At 34.9% G+C, this 23,346-nt stretch overlaps 3 protein-coding genes across 6 annotated transcripts; 2 read left to right on the forward strand and 1 right to left on the reverse strand.

Annotated features, from left to right (window-relative positions):
* Positions 1-1,525: 1,525 nt before the first annotated feature.
* Positions 1,526-4,091, reverse strand: LOC141717673 (polygalacturonase 1 beta-like protein 2). Its single transcript, XM_074519846.1, has 2 exons — positions 3,908-4,091; positions 1,526-3,765 (listed from the first exon to the last, which is right to left on the reverse strand). Exons 1-2 carry the CDS (start codon positions 4,049-4,051, stop codon positions 1,948-1,950), a joined length of 1,962 nt encoding a protein of 653 aa, XP_074375947.1. The 5' UTR covers positions 4,052-4,091; the 3' UTR covers positions 1,526-1,947.
* A 6,521-nt stretch (positions 4,092-10,612) lies between these two features.
* On the forward strand, positions 10,613-16,363 carry LOC141717674 (serine/threonine/tyrosine-protein kinase HT1-like). Of its 3 annotated transcripts, none has more exons than XM_074519849.1 (4): positions 10,613-10,914; positions 11,310-11,702; positions 13,404-13,859; positions 15,796-16,363. In XM_074519849.1, exons 2-4 carry the CDS (start codon positions 11,343-11,345, stop codon positions 16,030-16,032), a joined length of 1,053 nt encoding a protein of 350 aa, XP_074375950.1. In that variant the 5' UTR covers positions 10,613-10,914; positions 11,310-11,342; the 3' UTR covers positions 16,033-16,363. The 3 variants fall into 3 exon arrangements, with proteins under 3 accessions (XP_074375950.1, XP_074375948.1, XP_074375949.1); XM_074519847.1 differs by having other exon boundaries at positions 11,304-11,702; positions 15,796-16,362; XM_074519848.1 differs by lacking the exon at positions 10,613-10,914 and adding an exon at positions 11,077-11,177 and having other exon boundaries at positions 11,304-11,702.
* Positions 16,364-19,065: 2,702 nt separating this feature from the next.
* Positions 19,066-23,213, forward strand: LOC141717675 (protein KINESIN LIGHT CHAIN-RELATED 3-like). Of its 2 annotated transcripts, none has more exons than XM_074519850.1 (3): positions 19,066-19,365; positions 19,915-21,959; positions 22,786-23,213. In XM_074519850.1, exons 2-3 carry the CDS (start codon positions 19,966-19,968, stop codon positions 22,994-22,996), a joined length of 2,205 nt encoding a protein of 734 aa, XP_074375951.1. In that variant the 5' UTR covers positions 19,066-19,365; positions 19,915-19,965; the 3' UTR covers positions 22,997-23,213. The 2 variants fall into 2 exon arrangements, with proteins under 2 accessions (XP_074375951.1, XP_074375952.1); XM_074519851.1 differs by having other exon boundaries at positions 19,919-21,959.
* Positions 23,214-23,346: the final 133 nt, after the last annotated feature.

Genomic DNA, 23,346 nt, shown 5'->3' on the forward strand with positions numbered 1-23,346 from the left:
CAACTTACAAGTGAAAAGAATACCTAAAAGTTTGCATTCAAAGATTACAGTATAATACCTGAGAATTGCATGTTCTTAAATTATGACCCTCCTCCTTGCAATAAGAACATTTTGGAGGTTTTGGTTGCCAGGTGAATTCACCTTCAAGTTTTTGCAAAAAAAAAAAATAATAAGTAATGTGAATGATAACTTTCCAACAATGAAAAAGTAAAAACTTGTTATATCTTTTTTGGACAACTGCTTCCATTCATTACAGTTAGAATATCTTAGGCTAGTAACCTGTCTCTTGAGCATAGTTGAATTATTTTCTCTAGGTAGACACAATATCATATTTTTCTTCCTCACTTTTTTGGGCCTCGCAAGAGCTACTCTCTTTAATGGAGGCAAGGGTTCATCATGTTCACCGAAATGTTTGATATGCCTCTACCGTTTAGTAGATAACGGTCAACTTTAACGTTAATTGGTCAAAAATGTGCATTTTGCAGCGCCATAACTTCTACAGGGTGCAAAATATAAATAGTGAAACTAGTAATACCAAATTGACAATTAAAATAACCACGATACAAAATGTAATTAACCCTAAAAATAACCATCTTCAATTTTAAAAAGCATTCCCACGCTATATGTAGCTTTGTTAGATGCCCAATCTTTAAACTTGGTTTCTCGCATGAATAATTCACATGGTCCCAATACTCTCATGTATGAATGTTCAAAATTTCGTAGTTAATTTAGCAAAAGAGGAAATCAACAACAATATTTAAAAAAATTAGTCGATCATAATTAACGGGTTAAAATCTTTTAAAATATAAGTTGAATACAAGTGTGTCAGATAACAAAATTGGTATCTAGTGTTCACTTGTTCCACTTGTCAAGTAGACACAAGTAGTAGTTCTAATTTATGGGATGGCATGGTGCTGGGCTTTCTGAATAATTGATCCAGTGCCTATGAAGAAGCTAATCGACGAATGTGTAGACTGTAGTAGTGCAACTAGGTAATGTTGCACATGTTGTTCATAATGGATTCTGAATACATGATCATCATCTTCAGCCTGCTGCATCTTCTGCGGTATGTATAGCTTGCGCCTGCGATTTACTGAACACTAATTTACCCAGACATTCGTCAAAAATACACGCTACACAATTATTTCAAGATGATCCTCCGTAAACTGCATTCGTGCTTTCGCGGACAACTGAGTATTGGAATGTAAATTATGCATGCTCTCTTCTTTATCCTACACTAGTTTGCAGATATTGCATGGTGTGGCACTAATAATTGTGCCCAGCATTGTTCGTTTTCGGTGATTTGATTAGGAGTTTGTTTAAAGGCAGCCAGTGGTACTAACAAATGCATGCGCACCTGACCATAACAGATAAGACTTGCATGCACGCTTTATCTCAACTTGTCCTTCTAGGGGATTACTTTATTCTTACCCCTACATTCAAGAATGTTTTGCAAGAAAACAATCCTTATATGAGTAAAGAGAAAGAATGAAAAAGCCCTATGTACTGGTTTCTGTGGACGTAGCATTACTCTTTCCCTAATTTCATGTGACGCTCATCTCGAGGCACATGTTTATACTAAAATTTGAACGCTTGATGGCTAAGCTTAAACTCCAGGGAATGTACTGGAGTTCCAGAGCCCCAAAGGTAGGGTCTTGAACAGCAAAAGTTATAGTAATCGAAGCATTCAAAATCATTCTATTTTTTGCTTTTAGTGTACACATGAACTTGCTAAAAAAGCATTCAAAGCTACGGCAATGAGTATAGCAAACACATACACATCACAGCTCATTTCATTCTCAAATTAGAATGCTATAACTAAAAAACCAGTACTGGGCTTAAATTTTGAAATTATTTGAACAATGATATTACAAAAATAGAAGCACTCTTCTAATGAAAACGTACAAAGAACGTTACTGAATATAACAAATCTATTACAAAACGTGATCAATCCGCTGTTGTCCAGGACATATCGTTCTCGAAGATCCAGTGGCAGATCTCGATGTTCCCGGGACTTGATCCCAGTGCCACAAAAGCACCGTGACCTGGACTCCAAGCCGACGTGTCTTCGTGACAGATAGCTAAACCGTCATTGATCTTAGCTTTCGTGTCCACGTCGAGAATGTCTGCCATGTAGACTCTCACTTTCGGGACAGAATGACAGTAGTAAAGTAAATATGGATACAAACTCTGGTGACACGACACTGATATCGTTGCTTTTCCTCCATTGACTGCCTTGATTTTGCCGATCATAACGTTTTTCTTGGAACCATTAACATTTGTAGTAGTCCTCACCACCACATTGTGTCCCAGCACAGAAGTTGCAAAATCAATCATATCTTCCACGGAACCAACACAACGCTTTGTCTCCCCCGGGCTGGAAGCCCGTTCACACTCTGCGAGGGCGTTTACCAACACGCCCTCCATGCTCGAATTGTCAGTAGCACCAAACACTTGTTTAAGCTCAATTAGTCCATCGCTTGAAAAAGGCAACTTTGACGAAATCACCCGGGGTAAAAACGACCTAACAGGCATTTTATCCCGGATGTCAGGCATTCTCATCACCTTCCCTTCCCTCAGCATATACTCCCTAAAAAACTTACCCGAAAAACCTCGTTTGTTTTCAGATTTACCCGCGACCTTTTTAACAAACGCGTTACTAGAACTACTTGGCCTTGTGTACTGACTAAATGTAACACCTTTACGAGCATAATCTTTAAACGTAGTATTCAAACCATAGACTTTAAATCCAGTTAACTGATTATGCGATCCTTTCCCGTACTCTCTAAATGTATCAGTGCCTTGGTTAAACGTTTTTCCATAGTTAAGAAAACTTGATTTCTCCAGATTTGAATTTTTTCCATAAGATAGAAACGTATCGGCACCAGCATTGGCGCCATCACGATAACTAGAGAAACTATCAGTACCACCATTTACACCGATACCATATGCCTTAAAATTGTTACTAGGGTTATTAGCATCGGAGCTATAACCCTTGAACGAATTGTTGGCTGCATTACCCGACTCACTATACCCTGTGAATGTCGAGCCAATAACGTTTGACGTAGTACCATAATTTGTAAATTCAAGGGGGCCAGCATTGCCCTTTTTACCGTAGCTAATGAAGGCCTCATTACCTGAATTTGTATCGTCAACGTAGCTGGTAAACGTGAGCTTGTGATTATTATTATCCGAGTTGTAGGAAGCAAAACGAAGATCCGGGACATTGACAGTCGATGCATAGCTGTCAAACACACCGGAGCCTCCCGTGGTGCCAGCTGCATATGAGGAGAAGTTGGAGCCTGCGACATTAGCATCTTTAGCGTAGCTAGAGAAGCCTTCTTTATGATCAGTTGAGCTACGGCTGTAACTAGCAAATGAGGCAGAGGCGAAGTTGAGTCCAGCAGAGTAGTTCTTGAAACTGTCATCGCCAGAGACACGTGAGGCCCCGTAGCTGGAGAAGTGTTTGTTAGAGTAAAATGCGAAATGTGAATTGTCATCTTTTTTAGGAGTGTGTTTTGAGTGAATGCAAAATAAGTTTGCGGCAGAGCAGAAGGAGGAGAGGTGTGAATCAAGAGTTTTAGAAGCTGCAAGTTTCGAAAAAAAGGCTGTCTTGACAGCTGAGAGCGGAGAGGCCTTTGAAAGAAGGAAATCGGGTTTAGGAAGGTTATTCGAGATTTGTTTGTTCCAGTAACGGATCAGTGAGGCTTTCGCGGTAAACGGATTTTCTTTGCTAATTGATTCATCGGTTGATAACAAGGGAGCCTGCATTACACATTACATGTTAGCATTGTATCAAAAATCAAATCCAAATATTCCAAAAAAAGAATCTAGTTAAATTATACGAACAACGGTACAAAACAGAGAATAACTGATATCGAAAACAAGTTAAGGCCAAGATACTCACAGCAGAAGCAGTAGAGCTGAAAATCGAGATTATCGATAACAACAAGAAGAAGAAGGTGCTGTTGAGCTTCATTCTCGTATGCTTTAGATTTGTAAGTATCTGCACTGGATTGTAGCAGTAGCTTAGAAGGGACATTGTGGACATAGAGTATATAAGGACACACAGTTCCTTCTTTTGAAAGCATACATCTCCTTTTCATTTTCACATTTTCATTTCCTTTATTTTTCTAGTACTTGTATTAATTAAATGTGTAATTAGTCAAATGTTCAAGATGAAAGCTTAAAGTAAGTACTGAATCAGTAATAGAAAAGAGCACAAGTGGTTGGTTTGAGTCAGAATTGTATATAGCCCAGACACAAATCTCCAAATTTACAAGTATATATGCTACCTACTGTTTGTTTTTTCTAATTTTGGTCCTCTAAACTGTATCAGATCATGTACTTCAGCATTGCCTAAAATCGAACTCTCAACTTTTCTGAACGAAGTATTACAAAGTTCATACGCACCTCGACTAATTCTGAAGATAGCGTTCCGTCCCCCGGGTGGGTAAGGACTAAGGACTACCTACTTGCTACTTAGTTTGAAACACCATGTGTGGGAAAATGCTCATAGTCATGGGAAGTGAAGTTTGATGTAACGAATATTAAACTAATTAAAACAAGATTATTGAAAGAACTTTAAAGTAATTAAGCGGGATGCAGAAAAGCTCCCACATGGTGCCAATTGACAACCAAGTTTCTGCTTTTTATTTGTCATCTTGTTGATCCCTGTTCTTTTCTTTTTCTACATTGATTTTCGTGCACATAAGAGAATCGATTCAAATTGCTACATATGCTCTGCATCCACTGTTTCTGAACGTCTGAGTCCATTTATATATAAAAAAAGTATACATGTTTAACAATATACAATAAAATTGGTACATTATATCTCTTTCCCACAACTCCACAGTCTTGTTTATTGGGCAACACTAAGATATGATACTCTATGTCTGTGTAGAAACAAAACTAATATTCTCAATCTGTTTGTTTATTTAATAATCGCTCGGCACATGCGCTAACTTCTGCAGTTTCATCATCTGTTGACTGTTGCTAAGGGGTGCAGTTTTTTTCTCTTAAGACAATCATATAAATTTCCGCCCTCGGCACGTGCTCATAGACACATACCGAAAAAATCTGATATATTATATATCAAGGTTATAAAACTTGAAAATTGGATCTACTCAAGCCACGTCTTCAAAATTCGAGTAATCGGCCAATTTTCCGAGTACTCATCTTCAACCTCGCTTAAATCTGATTCGACTCAGCCGGGGAACACAATAGGCATGTTTTGGTATCCGCCGGGAAACACAATAGGAATAGGCATGCTTTGGTATCCGCCGGATCTTCCAACTGTAGCATTCGCATATCTCCGCACTCTTGTAATCAAATCATCATAATTGTTTTTGTTCCAACCTTGTAGTTTATTTCTGCAGTTAGGACAACTTCTTTTCTTTTCCAACCAAGGATCAACACAACTGCCATGAAATATATGTGAGCACGGCAATTTACTCACCTCTACATCGAATATCAAATCTTCCAAACACACAGTACATGTCATCACTTCTTCTTTGCCGCGTCCTCCTTTGTATCTCCCTTTAACTACATCTTTAAATTTCGGATGCGCCTCGTCATCATCCATGTCATCGTAAACACTATCGATATCCTCCTCATCCTCTACCGAATCTATGTCCATGTCATCGTAAGCATAATCTATGTCCATATCATCAACAATGTAATCTATGTCCATAGGATCATCATTATACTGCATGTACTCTACAAGTTCCACCTCATTCGCCATTCGGCAATATCGAATATTTAATTTAGCATCAACAAGAAAACCGAAATATAAATCTTGACCCGCAAGAAACCAAGTTCTTCCGATATTCAACTATTCTCTCTACCAAAAACTGTATCGTAGACTTTATATACTAACCTATTATTCATAACATTGCATAATAATTAAGCAACCAATGATTCATAACATTGCATAATTAAGCAATCTAGGACAGAATCCTTGTCCAATTAGTTTAGTAATCTCCAATTATATTCTAATTAGTAATAATTAGAATCTTCATTAAGGACAAAATTGACATTGGGCCGTGCCCCATAAAAGTCTTATAACGTTAGTAAGTAAATAAATCATAAATATTTAATGAGAGATTAAAACAACTGGAGAGTTTTTCTAAAATACAACCTTTATATTTTTCGGTGCAAAACGTTTTTCCCAGATTTTTTTTCTTTACAAAAATAGAATAATTAATTATTTTTGCAAAAATAGCAACTTGATTTAACTCGGAATGTAACTAAAGTAAATTTGAACAACCAAAACTAATTTCAGTAATTTTTCAAAAAAATTAAGAAAAAAGGCTACACATCTAGTTATGTTTAGTTGCAACCCGTATTTTGCGGACAAATATTTTATGAATATAATAAAATTGTAAAAAAAAATTTAAAAGAGCTTTTTTTAAAAATAGCAAAGCCCACGAAGGACTTTTGTAAAATACTATTATTACTTTAAAAAGTTGCAATGATAAGTTTTTAAATTTTTATTTGCAAAAATATGATTTTTCTGAAACTCGATTCAACCAAATGTAAGCTCGATGGATTTCTACGACTCGATTCAATTAGTTGCATAACTGCTTTATTTGATGCATCATATTTTTGCAAATATTTTCAGAAGATAGCAAAATCGCAAAAAAATAAAAAATAAATAGTATTTTGATTATTTCTCAAAAAAAGTACTAGTATTTTTAGTAATATCTCAAAAAATTACGTTTTATTTTTCAAAAAATATAATTTATATTTTTTTATCGGAATTAGATTATTTATAATTATGTTTATTATACTGTAGTTAAACAACCATTTTTTTTATAGAAAAAAGTTTTTAATCAACAATTTTGTGTCCAATAATCAACCATTTCAACAAGGTTCCCTAATCAAACTTCAAAATCGTACTATTTTTTTATTGAAAAATGCTATAGATTCCAAATTTTTATCCCAAAAATTTTCTCAAATCTGATGTGTCACATGAATAGTTGGTAACCTTCCTAATAATAAAATGAGACCCACATGTATTAATAAAATAAGCCATGAGTTACCCACGTCATTTGATAAAATTTTTGGGGAAGATATTTGGGTTAACACGACTCTTTTTTTTTTATTAAAAACAGCACACAGTGTTCAGCAGCTTACCAGCAGCTTACCGTAGCTTACTGAAGCTTCTGAAAGGTTCAGTTTCTAATGTTGTGAATCATTTGCTGGGAAGTTTAAAGCTTATATGTTAGGTTCATATTAGTAGATGACATTGAGTGAGTATCAAAATTGCTTATCACCATGAAGATTTTAAACTGGTTTGATCATTTCTTGTGTCTAAACACTGTTGTTTTTAAGTATTATATGTTCATGTGTAGTGATGTGCTTTGTACTTCATCCGCACACATCTTAATTTTCTTAGATATATTTGGTTTATTTTCTGGTGAACATTTCTTTAAGAATTAACTGTCAGAAACAAGGTTGCCAAAATGTGAACTTAGGCCACAAACTGAAGCTCCTTTTCTGTAAACTTATTTCATTTGCTTAGTGAAATTTGTAAGCTTTATGGGCTAGTATCGATCTCAAACAGCCTGCTAACGCTTTACTTCTGTAGTTCTGAGCCTGCCGAAACGCTTTGTACTTTCAACCATTATACCTCCTTTGATTACTTGTAACTTGCTTTGTACATGCTAAATACTTGCATAAAAGCATGTGTGTGTAATGCACATCATTTACATAAATACCGGTGTTAACGTTGAATGAATGTGTTCTGTTCTTTCAAATTAAACAAAAGTGCATCTGATCGAGCAATGGAAAGAAGACTACCTCACTTGAAATTACAGTGATTAGTGTTCAAGGTAATACAAAAGAAACATGATCTTTTATGTGAACCTAGTTCTAGAGTTTGCTATTGACATTGCACGAGGAATGCAGTATCTTTGACACCTGAAATGATCAAATCAAAGGCCTTGCAAAGAAAGTTGATGTCCACAAATGGCACTGTCCTTTGGGAGCTCTTGACTGCCTTGACACCATTTGACAACCTCCAGAGCAGGCCGCTTTCGCAGTATGCCAGAAGGTACTTGCTACATTCTGACATTCTGTTTTCATATCTGAATCTTCTGCTTGGTAGAATTCTCTTTTTTAAGAATTTGCCATGACTGCATTTACGGCATAAGGTAAATTTTAATTTTCATTAAAACATGAGGTAAATCAGTTCTTAAAACAGGTATCTAAAATATCCTTATTCAATCCAATTAACCAGTCTTTTTGTCTTCATGATTAGCAAGTCTAATTAACCAATTCAGTCATATCTGGAGTTATTTTTTTAATGGCTCTGGCTAATCTCAACCATAGATTCACAATAATAATTTTTAGCTAAAACACAAATGTAGTAGCACATCATCAACATCTCATCAACCCAAAGTAAAGAAAGATTCATCACTAATAAATTTCAAGAAGAGATTTCCAGTAAGTATCTAAGAACACATCAAACTTGTCTTCCTCTATCATTCATAGTTCTCAAGAGTGTTGCAAGCGCAACCACAGCACCGCCCTTGTCTTCTACTTTATTTCTGCAGTTCGGACAACTTCTGTTCCTTTCAAACCAAGGTCCAATACAACTGGCATGGAAAATATGGGAGCAAGGCAGTCTATTAAACTCCATCCCAGAGCTCAAGTCTTCCAAACACACAGAACAAGTAACTATTTCTTCTTTGCCATCTCCTCCACTATATATCCCTTTCTCCACACCTTTAAACCTAAAATTTGCCCCCTCATCATCCACATAATCCTCAACATCATCATCCATATCATCTTCAACATGATCCATTTCATCAAAAAGCCTATAAGGTGCAAGTTCCTCTTCATCTGCTACTCGAAAATATTCCACATGTAGTCTTGCATCAACAACAAAACCAAGATTAAGATCATCTTCTGCACATTGAGATTCCAGGTTCATCGCGTATTAAACTATAGTCTCTGCCAAATACTGTCTTGTCTCAGGGTGCATGCAAGGCTGCAAAATTGAAAGTTGTTGTTCGTACGTACTCGAATGAAGGTCAGCGAAAGAGAAAAACATAGTTGGAATCGAGTATTCTTCAGGGTAGCCTTCGGTGTCGAGTACATGAAAATCTCCAGGAGAAACCTCTGCTACAATATTATGAGTTTCTGAGACTATAACATCCACTGCACACGTTTGTGGGTGGCGCAGGGACGGTGTATATGAGATATCTATTGAATGTTCCATATCCAAACTACTCATGTTTTTTTGTGTAAACAGACTAAACTACTTACTAATGTTGTAATGTTGTCTTGCAGAATACATGGGTTTTCTTGTGCAGGTGTAATGTATTTATACAGACGGGCAGTTTCAGAATCATGTTAGGATTGGAAGTTAAAGATTATAATTTATTATACTTTAATTAATATGATATCTTTTCGAATTTGAATCCAAGTTGGATGTGTAGCTTCGACCCAAACTTGAAAACTTATTGTTTTTTAAGCAATTCGATCTCGACTTGAATTTGAAGAACTGTATAAATTTGCCTTGTAGTTTTTGTTGAATTGTTAAGAATATTAAGAAGTTTATCATTATAAAATTGAGATATATTTGTTGAATCGTCACCTGAAAAATGTTAGGAGTAAAACTGAATGGAATATCAAATTTTTAAAAGTAATTTTAAACTTTAATCGAATGCGACAAAAATCAATTGCATTTTTTATTATGGATCACTACCTCCGTCTTTTTAGTTATCAAATTTGATTATCTTTTTAGTTATCAAATTTGATAATTTTTGTTTTGTGTGGTCAAATTAACAAATTTTGACTAAAATATTTTAGTTAAATAAAATAAAAAAATATATTACTAAAAATATATATAATTTATTTTAATATATAATTTTTAATTTTTACAATAATATAAGAGTAATAATTATTTTTTGGTTAAAAATTGGTTAATTTGACTACTTAATAAGTAAAATTTAATGATTATGCCTCCTAAGTCTGTCGCTTAAATACGGTTTAACTTGATTCACGTGATTTGCGGGTTATTGCGTGAGCAGTAGGGTTTACCGAGTTCGCACACGAAGGTAGCGGCTGCGGGTTATCTACGATAAAATAATAATAATAATAAAATAAATAAATGTGACAACTAAAAAATTACGGAGAAAGTATAATTTTTGAAAAATATTAATTAAATGACCCTAACTTTCTGGAGAAAATGCAAATTAATTTAATAAAATTAATGGGAGAATAACTTAAAATTTTTGTTATTTTACATTTAACAAATATCAAAATTTACATAATAATAATGTCTGCAACTATAATCCCTATTTTAAAATTATGTGGCCCGTTAAAATTCACGGGTCTGACCTGACTTCTCGCGGATTGAATTTGTCCGGATCGGACCGGACTGGACGAACATTTTGAATTTAAATTTTTTTCCATTTCCACGAAAGTATAATCCGTATTGTAAAACTAAACAGAAAGAAAATATAGAAATAGAAAAAGGGGAAAATAGAAAAGAGGTCACAATCAAAGCGTATACACAATTTGTCCCCTCCTAAGTAGATCCTCCCCCATTACTATAAAAAGCCAAAAATGTGTAATAATTATAAGTACCAACAACATTTGTTATCATCCCAACCTTCACACTCCGTACCACCATCCAACACCGACTTATACTTCCCAAGTTTCTCCTCTCTCTCTCTCTCCCCACGATTCTCTCCCATATCTTAAAATTTTCACAGAAAAACTTAATTTTACTACGATTAGCTACTTTCAGGATGTAGATGTACTTTACATTCCTCACTGTTAGTTTTTATTTACTACATCAACTTCTCTCTCTCTCTGCTTTAACCCATTTGGAGCTACTTGATTTTATATCATAGTATATGAATTGACTGTGTTTCAGCAGCTCAGCTTAGCTTCTTAAAGGTGCAATTTTTAATGTTCTTTATCATTTGCACTGCAATTTAAAGCTTATTGCATACTTACATTTGCTGAATTTTATAGATTCTTGGATTTTCATTTTGTTTTTTTATTTTTTATATAACCCTCTCTCTCTCTCTCTCTCTCTCTCTCTCTCTCTCTCTCCCCCTCTGCCTTAACCGATTTGAAGCTAACTAAGATGTACATCATATAAACATGAATTGATAGTGTTTCAAGAGCTCAGCTTAGCTTATTTGAGCTCCTCAAAGGTTCAGTTTTTAATGTTTTTTTTATCATTGTCACTGCAATTTAAAGCTTTTTAGATTTCAACATTTGCTAAATTTTAAAGATTCTTGAATTTTTATATTCATTTTATTTTTTTATGTATATGTTAGGTTCAGATTTGTGGATGATATTGAATTTGTTGATTGACAATGAAGAATTTAAACTGTTTTAAGCAAATAGCCAACAATGCTAGACTCGAGAGGCCATTGTCACTAGGCGAATACAACAGGGCTGCTTCTTGGTCCAAGTATTTAGTTTCGTCCGGTGCGGAAATTAAAGGGGACGGAGAAGAAGAATGGGGTGCTGATATGTCTCAGCTATTTATAGGGAGTAAGTTTGCTTCTGGTCGTCATAGTAGGATTTATCGAGGAGTATATAAGGATAGAGATGTTGCTATCAAGCTAATTAGTCAGCCCGAGGAGGATGGCGAATTGGCTGCTGTTCTGGAGAAGCAGTTTAATTCCGAGGTTTCTATGATGTTTCGACTGCAACATCCTAATGTCATCACTGTAAGCCATCTGTTGTACGTTTCGTTTGTGGTTTAGTGAATCTTGTATTGTATGATATTCATTGTGGATTTTTGAAGTAGAAGTACATTGTATTTTGTAAAGCATAGATATTTTAATTACTTCTATCAGATATGTGGTTTACGTTTCTCAATATTTGATTTGCCTTGATTCTTGTATTGACTAACGAAGGATACAGTTAAGTTGGGGACAAGATCTGCAATTATCTATATGCATGTTAACTGTTCTGTTTTTGAGGACAAGAACTTCTCAAATTTAAGTTATATGCTCAGAAATTACCCCCAGTAACGCACCAACTGAATATACCCTACTAAGTATTGACCTACATTGTTTTTTTAAAGTGATGGACTTTTTCATATACTACCTCGCCGATTTTCTTTTAACTTATAGAATCCTTCTTTTCTCCTTTTTGGCACACGTTCTTATGTCTGTGGTTGACATAAGAACTGATTCAATTATACTGGTGAAATAATTTCTCTTGATCTGTAGTTATGCTATAACTATTAACCTACATCTATTGATTTGTAAATATTTTCACTTTATTTAGAAAAACCTTCACCAGCTAAAATGTTTTGGAAGTCCGCTCTTTTTGTATTATGTTTTTATTATTAATAAAATTTGTGTATTCTTAGTGTAATAGTATGTTGAACGCCGGCTCAAATTTATTTTGAAAAGGCCATTCGCGCAATGCGCGGGTGTATCATTAATGGTATCTTAAACGCTGTCGTTTTACATGTGATGCATATAGAAAAGAAAGCCCGACTATTTATATCTGTTCCACCTCTTCTCTGTGTTTCTCATGCAATTTCTTTTGACTTTTGAGTAATTAAGACCTTTTGCGCAATGCGCGGTGTATCATGACTTGTGTCGCAAACACTGTCATTTTCTATGTATACCTGTATGTAATGATATACCTCGTATTTATACTCGCACGTATCTTGATTTCCTCAGATAATTTTTGTTCATTTTTCTGGTGATCATTTTTTTTTGAAATAACTGCCAGAAACAAGGATGTTTAGATGTGACCGAACCCTCAAGCTCCTTTTTTATAAAATTTTTCCTATGCTTAGTGACTATTGTAAACTTTATGAGCTGGCATTTTCTTAAATAGTCTGTTAACAGATTACCTCTTTTGTGCCGCCTATAAGAGCTTTTTACCTTTACAAATTTATCTCTTGCGATTGCTTAAAACTTGGTTTATATATACCAGAATTTTACATAAATGCAAGTGTATATTGCACATCATATAAATAAAAATTATACCACTGTCAAATCAATGTTTTTTTTCTTCAAAAACTAAACAAATGTCTTTCTGATCAAGCTGTTGCAAGAAGTGTATCCTGCCAGTTCAAATTATTGTAGTTGAGTTTAGAACCATCAGCTACAGTTGTGACGAAGACGATAGGCTAATAACTCCTGGCACATTGATGACTTTTCATGTAGAACCAGAATAAATCCATATTGTAACACTTTATGTGGTTTATATATTAGAATATACTTAACTGGATTCTTGCTTTACTATAAACCTCATATAGAATGCCCTGAATTCCACGTTCCATCACTAGAAGTTCACTTTACCACCATTTAATGTGCTGTGTTGTTCAAGGTAATGAAAATGAAACTTGATATTTTTTATTTTATTTTAAAGGGTGGCTATTTATTCTTTGCACTTCGGTCATGCAGTTTTTTGCAGCTTGTAAAAAAGCCCCCGTGTTTTGCATCATAACTGAATACTTGGCAGGGGGCTCCTTAAGAGCATATCTCCATCAGCAGGAACCATATTCACTTCCCATTAACCTAGTTCTAAAGTTTGCTATAGACATTGCACGAGGAATGCAGTATCTTCATTCCCAAGGAGTGCTTCACAGGGATCTCAAATCAGAGAATTTGCTCCTTGGTGAAGATATGTGTGTTAAGTTAGCAGATTTTGGTATCTCCTGCCTGGAATCGCAATGCGGGAGTGCAAAGGGATTTACTGGTACTTACCGTTGGATGGCACCTGAAATGATCAAAGGAAAGGCCCAGACGAAGAAAGTTGATGTTTACAGTTTTGGCATTGTCCTTTGGGAGCTCTTAACTGCCTTGACACCATTTGACAACATGACTCCAGAGCAAGCTGCTTTTGCAGTATGCCAGAAGGTATTCACAATATTTTATGATCATATGCAAATTTGCTGTTTACTATATTTCTATGTTGGAACAACTTGAAATGAATGCATTTACCTGGCGTTGGCATGATACACAGCTCTTATGTAAGTAACCTATTCAGATTTTTTGATTTCATATATGTAACTTATTATGAGTCAAGCTATCAATCTCTTTCGTCACTACACCCTTATGACCTTCACATTTTTATGTTACACATTTGGATGAAGTCTCAACCATAACGGCTAATGTTTAGAGCAAAAAAATATGTATTAGGCTCTCCAGGTGAAGAACTTGTGCTATGCTTTACAGACAAGAAATGCATTCAAAAAAAAATAGGTGCTAAAAGACGGTTTCCCTGCAAATTTGTACATCAACATCATGAATTATAAAAGCCTTGGCAGATTCTTATTGGAAATCCTGAACAACAGCCTCTTATTGGAAATCCTGAACAACAGCCATCTTTAAAAATTGGATGAATGTTGTTAAGATTTTCGAATAAGAATATGCCAAGGCTTTTATGATTCACGATGTTGCTATAAAAATGTTCAAAAATATTTTTTAGCATCTAAAATTCTAAAGGCACTTCTTATCTGTAAAGCATTGCATGAGTTTTATTGTGTGTAGGAGTTCTCGTGGGAGTTCTATACATTTATGTTAAATTATAATCTCTTTGATTGAAATTCTAACTGAATATGAGTTTTTGATAAATTAAGCATATCTAGTCAAGGTTACTCGGAGATAGTTGTTGTGTTTGTGACGCTCTGTTCTCTGTAGTTGCATGCCATGGTTTGGTTTCCTCTGCAAAGTGATTAGGAACTTCCATATTATCTACCTGATGTAGCTACATCTTGTGTCTACTTAGTGTGGCTTTAAAGTTGTGTACATCCAATTTAACCAGTGTTAAAAATATGGAAATAAATTACAGAAAAGCTATGGTCAGTCTTTGCAGTTGCATTGGTGATATAAGAAACAGATAACGTGGTTTGTATCTTATTGCATAACATAAAATATATCAGAACTATCATAGTCAAAAGTGAGTATCCTCTTTTTGTCACAAATCACTTCTCTGATATATTCATGAGTAAAATGAACACTTTTTGCTAATGCTTCTTTGATTTTATTCTGGAATTTAATTTGTATGTCATACTCCAACCTTCAATCATCACCTTATGTTTTTAAATATTAAATCTGCCATCAATCTGGCTGTAGTCTATTTGACAAAACTGAAAATTGATATCTTGAAACTTGTGCTTAATAATCATTGCTAGCTACACAGATAACTACTGTGACACGTCAGTATTCTTTGAGATCACTGATGTGAAGATGATCTGCTTATGAAAAAAGGCTTCAGATGGACACTTGTCGTCTGGACCTCGCTCTTGTAGAAATGCGTGATTGTATAATAATTAGTCGGTGATAGATTGTGTTGCCAAACTCATTAGTCATTATGCTCCAATAACACAAGCATGTTATAGACTCTGCGTAATTTTCAACCAAGATGGTCATTCTTGCTTGTTACATTCCTGTGATTTTGAGGTAGAAGCTTGATACAGAAGAAAATAATAAATAGAAAACCACTGATATAACATTTCATGCAGTTGCTTCCAGCTACTGAACGACTAATTACTTTTTCATCAGTTACTACTTGACTTATCAGTTGAAAACATTATTTCTCTGTTCTCTGTTTTAGTTTAGGTTAATTTTATATTCATCTTGCACTGTTGCACAATTCAATCTCCTTGAACGTATTTAGGTTGATGATCTATAGACTATAGGCACATTGAAATTTAATGGATCTTGTCATATACTCTATACAGATTCTTGGCATATACTCTATACAGATACGGTATGTAGGCTCTTTTCCTTTGCTACATCATTTTTTCCAATCTTCCTACATTAATTATTTTTTTTTTGTTATTCTGGATAGAATGCAAGACCCCCGGTGCCCCCTGCATGCCCTTTTGTATTACAACATCTCATTAACCAGTGCTGGGCTAGTAATCCTAGGGAGCGGCCAGATTTCAATAAGATTGTCACAACCTTGGAAAGCTTTGAAAAGTCTCTCGAGCAGGACCCGGAGTTCTTCTCATCCTACAAACCTAGTAAGCATCAAACAGTACGCCGCTTCTTTCCTAAGTGGACAAGTACCAGTAAAACTGCTTAAGAAGTCCTCTTTCAACCATCTGTGATGCTGATTTATCTTGTTCTGCTTGTCGGTTGTTTTTTTTAGGTTAATACAGATCATTAGTCGTTTTAGCTCTAAACTATTCTGTGTGTATGCCATCTTCTCACAATCAGGAGTAGGTCTTAAGTAAAGATAATTCCTGTGCTTGTATGCTAGCTCTAGATTTCTCTCAATATTTGTATGGGAAATGGTATGAAGCTGTTGGGATGAAGATGTTTGCACTCAAGGAACTCAGGTTATGTCAATGTATTGATTATGCACTAGTATGATTTTATGTGTTCTCTTTTCTAGATTTTATTGTTGCATCAAGAGTTCTGCTTCTGCACTGAACTCTCGAGTTTGGCCCGAGTTAATTGGGATCTTTTTGTGTGGTAACTGAATAGCAGTAACATTTTACTGGACATGTAGATGTAGCAGACAGAGTGAACTAGAATCTTCAAACTTTTCTTGGATGGGGGTTCTATGGTTTGTATATATGGAATATAGATTAGCTGGGTAAGTGGTAGCCTACATTATCAAATAATTGTTGTATAATGCAGATTAGATGTATAATCTGGCTTGTATAAGATGCATAATCATAGGATACCCAAGCTAGTCCAACCTCGAGCAGTGCAAAGCTCATCCTTTCTTACACTCCTAAGCAAATTTAAAACTATGCTACTTTAGCCTTTAGGTAATATCCAAGTTTCCAGTTCACATATTTAACTACTCCGGTTTTCGCTGGTATTTATATATAGGAAAATGTTATAAATCCCAAATTTTTACCCCAAAATTTCCCCAAATCTGATCTGTCACCTGAATAGTTAGTAACCTTCCTAATAATAAATGGGACCCGTATGCATTAATATGCGTCTACGATGGGACCCGCGTGCATTAATATGCGCTCACGAATTAAAATAAGTAATGTATCAGTTACGTTACTTGGTAAAAATTTTGGGGAAGATAGCAATACTCTTTTATATATATATATATATATATATATATATATATATATATATATTATGCGTTTCCCAAGTAAATACTCCCTTCGTTCTTATCGATTTCTGTACAATTTTTTTTTCATGAAGCATTTTAAGCTAAATATAAGGTATATTTTCATAATTTATTTTTTACATTTTTTCTAAAGTAAATTTTAAACATCAAATTTTTATTTAGAAGAAAAGATTATTAAAATAATTAATGAAATTATGTTTTAAGGTAACGTTAAAATGAGTATCGAATTTCCGATCCCAATCATAGAGGGATAGAGGAAGTAATACTCCCCGAATAATAATCTCTTTTTTTTTCTTTTTGTCGCAGAGTAATAGCGTCTTAAATCCGTCTTCAAACAGTAGTCTTTTTTGAGCAAGTGAATCAAATTTAACATATGAAGTGACATGATAGAGTTTTTAATTTTGTTTTCTCGTAAATTTTTGCATGTATGTGGGGACGTATGGTCTCTGAGGGTAAGTCCCTATCCGAATAATAAAAAAAATGTTAAGTGAGTGAGAGTGACCGTATTGAATTTAAATATTGTACTCTTGTACAGTGTTTTTGTACTAGAAGAGAGCGAGAGCTGGGCCAATTTTGGACCACCTGGTGTTGTAGTTTGAGTGTGTCAAAAAGGCCCTTACTTTGTGGCCTGGGTAACATGTAACGATCAAATTAGTGGGTTACATATTGTAGTTTGAGATTGTGGTTTTTTCCTCATGCCCTATCTTCCCCTCTTTTAACTCTAGTTATCATTTCTTTGGTGTCTTTATTCTCTTTTTGAGAGCAAGAGTCTTTGAATTGGTGGAAGTAAAATGTAGAAGGCAAGCAAAAGTAGATAAATAATTTAGTAAACATTTTTTTCTTTCATATTTCAAAAATTTTGTACTTTAATATTTCCCTATTTTGATGTAAAATAAGCAGACCGTTACGAAGATTCGCTAATTTCGATAAATATTCGGATAAATACTTAAATTTTCATGAAAAATGCTAGGTAACCAAAATCGGTTGCCAAAATCGTTCCAAAATGTACCGTGCCATGTTTTGACTGGTCACCTCACAATCAATAAAAATGACCATATATATTTAAATCAATGAATCTAATTGAAATAATTCAAAATGACAGATCATTAATACTACGTTATTTTGGAACTATTTTTTTGACTCAATTTTGGATTTGTAGCGCTACTCAATTTTAATACCGTAGGTGCAATTAATTTTCGATTTTTATAAACTTGTAACAAATGAGTATGGTTGTAATTGTAGCATCTCGCATTTTCTAAATAAATTTTAACAATTATCGGCATTAAGGCATAACTTTTCAATTTTTTTTTTACATTTACAAGATAGTTAATGATTAATGAAGTTCCGGAATCCTAATTTTAACCCATGTAATAGTGTTTACATTAGTAATTTAATTAAGTGAAATGCAAACTTCTTTCACTCTTAATGATGAATCTTTTCAATTTTGGAATTTCATTTTATTTACGTTCTCATTTCTCAAATTTATTCCCGTCATACTTTCAAAAACCCTCTAATTATACAAAAATCAAACTCTTAATCAAACTAGAGGTAAATTAATAACTTTTCCACCGAATCATCCGTGAACTATAACAAGCACACAATATAAAGTACTTACTTTACTCACTCTAAAATGGAAAGATTAAGGAAGCTAATGACAAACACAGGATTTGTAGTTTGGAACAAAGATGTTTGAAATCTTGCAACACACTGTAAATTGATAAGCAAGTAAAGAGTAGACCTCATGACCATGACTTTCTGCCCTACATTCTTCTTTTTCTACCACCTTAATTTTTTTTTCTACCACCTTAAATTGTAATTAGTAAAACAAATACAAATATAAAAATAAAAATAACAACAAATGCGATTGATTTGGCAGCTTCTAAAATAAACCAATAAAAAAATGACACGTAATAAAATTACAGCGAAACACTAGAAACAGAAAATAAATCGAGCGAGTTGGGGAGAAGTCGCCTTCTACTTTCCCTTCTGACATTCCACCTCTGTAATAAAATCCATTCCTTTTTTAAATCTCTCTCCCCCCCCTCTCTCTCTCAGACACACACACAAATCTCTCTCTCTCTCTCCCTCTCTCTCTCTCTCTCTCCCTCTCTCCCACTCTCTCTCAATATATAATATTATATACATATTTCTCTTTAAATTCCCGCTGTGCCCTCCAGCTTCTCTAAAAGTCTCTCCCCTCCTCTTCTCTTACATCAACACACCTTCATAGACCACCACCAAAAAGATAGATATATATTCTTGTATCTATTTTACAAAATTTAAGCTTTTAGGTCTCTTCTTTCATGGGTTGTCTCTAAGGTATGCTCTCAACTCTTCTTTGTTTTTGCTTCTTTACAATTATCTTGTTTTATTTATAGTATTTTCAACAAGTCAGCTGCATATTGTTATGTTTTTTCAATTTTGATTATTTATGTATGTTAGTGCTTTTTCTTAATTGGGTTTGTGATTCTTGTTTTGTTTATTGATTTCAACATATTTTTTTTGTGATTTTTTGTAAATGAGCTGATTTTAAAGTCCATGTTAATAATTATGTGAAGATCTGTGTATATGTTGTAATAAAGTTTGTATCTTGACTTTATTAATTGGCATGATTAACATAAATGATGTTTGTATAATTTTAGAAATCAAGATTTTGGCATTACTTATTAGGTTTTTTTTTGTTGTTTTTACTGTTTGAATCATTCCTTTTGTCTCCTACTTGTTATTATAAAATTGGCACCTGAACTGTTTTTCTGGCATTTTCTTTTTGTGTGTATCTATTGTGAGGTATGATCTGTTGGCTTAAATGTTGCAATGTATTTTAATTTTTTCTGCGCGATTGTTGTGATGTTCTTGTGGTGAATATAGGAAGGCGTTTATTTGATTACACGGATTTTTTGTTGGTTGTCGTAAGAAAAGATGCCTGGAGTTGTTGTGGGTGAAATAGAGGAAGAAGGGGTAGCAATTCAACCAAATGAGAATGGAAATTCCACACCTTTAAAAGAGAACTCGATAGCAGATGAGTCTGTAAATAGTCCGAAAAGCCCTCGGGCTGAAGGAAATGGTTATAGAGTTGATGAGGTAGTTGACACTTCAATTGAGCATCTGTATGATAATGTTTGCGAGATGCAGAGTTCTGACCAATCACCATCAAGGCGGAGTTTTGGATCCGATGGTGAAGAGTCTAGAATTGATTCTGAGCTCCGACATCTTGTTGGAGGCGAGATGAGAGAAGTGGAGATAATGGAAGAAGAAGTAGGGATGCAGAAGGTAGAAGATGATGATTTTCGTAGTGATTCCGGTTCGAAGAAGGAGAGTTCCTCTGCAGGTAGAAAGTCGAAGAAATCAAAGGAAAAATCTGTTTCGTCTTCTAATTCAAAGAAAGCTTCTAACTTGAATTTAGAGTCTGATGCAACATCAAGTCCCAAGAGCAGAAGCCCCCAAGAAAAACCTCCTCTAGATAAGCAGAATCATAAGATATTAGTGAAACCAAATGGTGGAAGCAGCTCTACTAAGAAACAAAAAAATATATCTCTCAGAGGGGTAACATCTCAAAATGGAGCTGATGATTCATCTGATTCGGGTTTAGAAAACCCGGACCTTGGGCCCTTTTTGCTTAAGCAAGCAAGGGATTTGATATCTTCTGGTGATAATCCTCAGAAAGCTCTTCAATATGCACTTCGTGCAGCAAAATCGTTCGAAAAATGTTCAAATGGGAAGCCAACCTTAGATGTAGTCATGTGTTTGCACGTGACTGCTGCAATATACTGTAGCTTGGGTCAGTACACCGAGGCTATTCCCGTTCTGGAGCATTCCATTGAGATTCCTGTAATTGAAGAAGGTCAGGAGCATGCCCTTGCTAAATTTGCTGGTCACATGCAACTTGGAGATACCTATGCCATGGTGGGTCAGTTTGAGAGTTCGATCATGTCTTATACGATGGGTTTGGAAGTACAGAGACAGGTTATGGGTGATACAGATCCAAGAGTTGGTGAGACGTGCAGGTACTTGGCTGAAGCTCAAGTTCAAGCATTGCAATTTGATGAAGCAGAGAAGCTTTGTCAGATGGCTATAGATATACACAGAGATAACGGTTCACCAGCTTCTATCGAAGAGGCAGCTGATAGGAGGCTTATGGGTCTTATCTGCGAAACTAAGGGAGACCATGAAGCTGCTCTTGAGCATCTGGTTCTTGCAAGCATGGCCATGGTGGCCAATGGGCAAGAAAAGGAGGTTGCATCTGTTGATGTAAGTATTGGAGACACATACTTATCTTTGTCTAGGTACGATGAGGCTGTTTTTGCATATCAGAAGGCACTCACATCTTTCAAGTCTACTAAAGGAGAGAACCATCCAACCGTTGCTTCAGTTTTTGTCCGTCTGGCTGACCTGTATAACAAGACGGGAAAAATAAAGGATTCAAAATCTTATTGTGAGAATGCTCTTCGAATCTATGAGAAGCCCTTACCCGGAACCCCTCTGGAGGAGATTGCCAGTGGTCTTACTGATGTTTCTGCTATTTATGAGTCGATGAATGAGCTTGATCAGGCCCTTAAGTTGCTGAAGAAGGCATTAAAGATATATAATGATGCCCCTGGTCAGCAAAACTTAATTGCTGGTATTGAGGCTCAGATGGGAGTCATCTACTACATGTTAGGGAACTACTCTGAATCATACACGTCCTTTAAAAATACCATTTCAAAGCTTCGAGCAAGTGGAGAGAAAAAATCTGCTTTTTTCGGGATTGCCCTTAATCAAATGGGCCTCACCTGTGTGCAGCGTTATGCTATTAAAGAGGCTGCAGAATTGTTTGAGGAAGCAAGAAATGTTTTGGAACAAGAATATGGACCATATCATCCTGAAACACTTGGGGTATACAGCAATCTTGCTGGAACTTATGACGCTATAGGAAGGTATGCCTTCTCTTTTCATTATTTATTCTTAAACAAAGTTACAGTGTTCCGGTTTTTATCCTAGTGTAATTAAATATTGTACTTTATGAGTAACATTGATTAATTATCATTGTCTAAGTGTCAAAGTGCACTCTCATAATCTGCACTTGAGTTCAGGGACAATCTGCAAGGGGATTTTTTTTTAAATTGATCAGGGTCACTATATTGATAATGAGTATTTGGAGTGTTTTGATTATGAAGGTGATACACAAGTCTGCCTAATTAGCAAAACAAAAAAAAAATATCACACACCACTTGCCTAAGATATATCCTCTTTGAGAGGCACAATTTTATGAAGAAACTTTTTTAATATCGAGAATTCCATTATGCATGTTTTTTTATACTAATTATGCTTATTTTGCATAACTTCTGCGGCTGTAGTTAGACTAAGCCAGATAACAATTGAAAAGCCTGTTTGGCTTCGCCTTTATTTTGGTCAAATAAGAGCATAATTGCTGCACACGAAATTAATTTTTGTGGCAAATAAACCTGTATTCAAAAGAAAAAAAACAGACAAACTGGTGCGAATTTAACCAGATGACAGGTGAAAATAATAGTAAGGTTACCTACATAGGGACCTTTACCCATATACTCTTTAACTCGGGTAATGCGGGAGCTTTCTACTGTAACTAAAACCTTTTTGCAATGATAACTGGTACTTGTCAGAGTCACTAAATAGTGTGCATATGTATGATGTAGACTTAACTCTAGATTCTTTACCCCTATCACAACTAAATATTCTTAAACCTCGTAAATCTCACTGTTGTCAATTGAAATCTTTGTGCAGGCTGGATGAAGCAATTGAATTATTGGAATATGTTGTTGGTATGAGGGAGGAAAAGCTCGGAACAGCAAATCCTGACGTGGATGATGAGAAGAAGAGGCTGGCAGAGCTGTTGAAGGAGGCGGGAAGGGTTCGTAATAGAAAAGCCAGATCATTAGAAAACCTTCTTGATGCCAACCCTCATGCAATAAAAGGTGATGGCATTAAAGTATGACAAAGATGGTGTTTTTTTAAAACAATTCTTATTTTTTTCTTTTGTTGAGAGATGATGTATTATATAAACATATCTATTCATACTAGCAAATACAACAAGGTACAGAGGTTGGGTTGGTTGGGTATGGTCAATTGATAGTGAGGCTGATTGTAATAACTTTTATTGGTGTTTTATTGTAATATTGATTTCATGTTGTTATCATATAATTGATGCATTTTGTTGTGTTATTTAATCATCATAATAATTGTAGGCACAACTGTGATGCTAAATCGTGTTGATCATTCTGAAATCATTGTTTAAAAATGGATGATTAGAATGTTGTGTGTTGATTAACAGATTAATCATTCATC

This window comes from Apium graveolens, chromosome 4, assembly GCF_009905375.1.
Source record: "Apium graveolens cultivar Ventura chromosome 4, ASM990537v1, whole genome shotgun sequence".
Taxonomy (NCBI): Eukaryota; Viridiplantae; Streptophyta; class Magnoliopsida; order Apiales; family Apiaceae; genus Apium; species Apium graveolens.

Bases quoted from the DNA above. Each gene is read 5' to 3' on its own strand.
- LOC141717673 (XM_074519846.1), bottom strand. From the start codon at position 4,051: ATGTCCACAATGTCCCTTCTAAGCTACTGCTACAATCCAGTGCAGATA. The intron at 3,766-3,907 runs GTGAGTATCTTG...TGTGTAATGCAG, and splicing joins TCAGCTCTACTGCTTCTGCT to GCTCCCTTGTTATCAACCGA.
- LOC141717675 (XM_074519850.1), top strand. From the start codon at position 19,966: ATGCCTGGAGTTGTTGTGGGTGAAATAGAGGAAGAAGGGGTAGCAATT. The intron at 21,960-22,785 runs GTATGCCTTCTC...ATCTTTGTGCAG, and splicing joins ACTTATGACGCTATAGGAAG to GCTGGATGAAGCAATTGAAT.
- LOC141717674 (XM_074519849.1), top strand. From the start codon at position 11,343: ATGAAGAATTTAAACTGTTTTAAGCAAATAGCCAACAATGCTAGACTC. The intron at 11,703-13,403 runs GTAAGCCATCTG...TCGGTCATGCAG, and splicing joins AACATCCTAATGTCATCACT to TTTTTTGCAGCTTGTAAAAA. The intron at 13,860-15,795 runs GTATTCACAATA...TATTCTGGATAG, and splicing joins CTTTTGCAGTATGCCAGAAG to AATGCAAGACCCCCGGTGCC.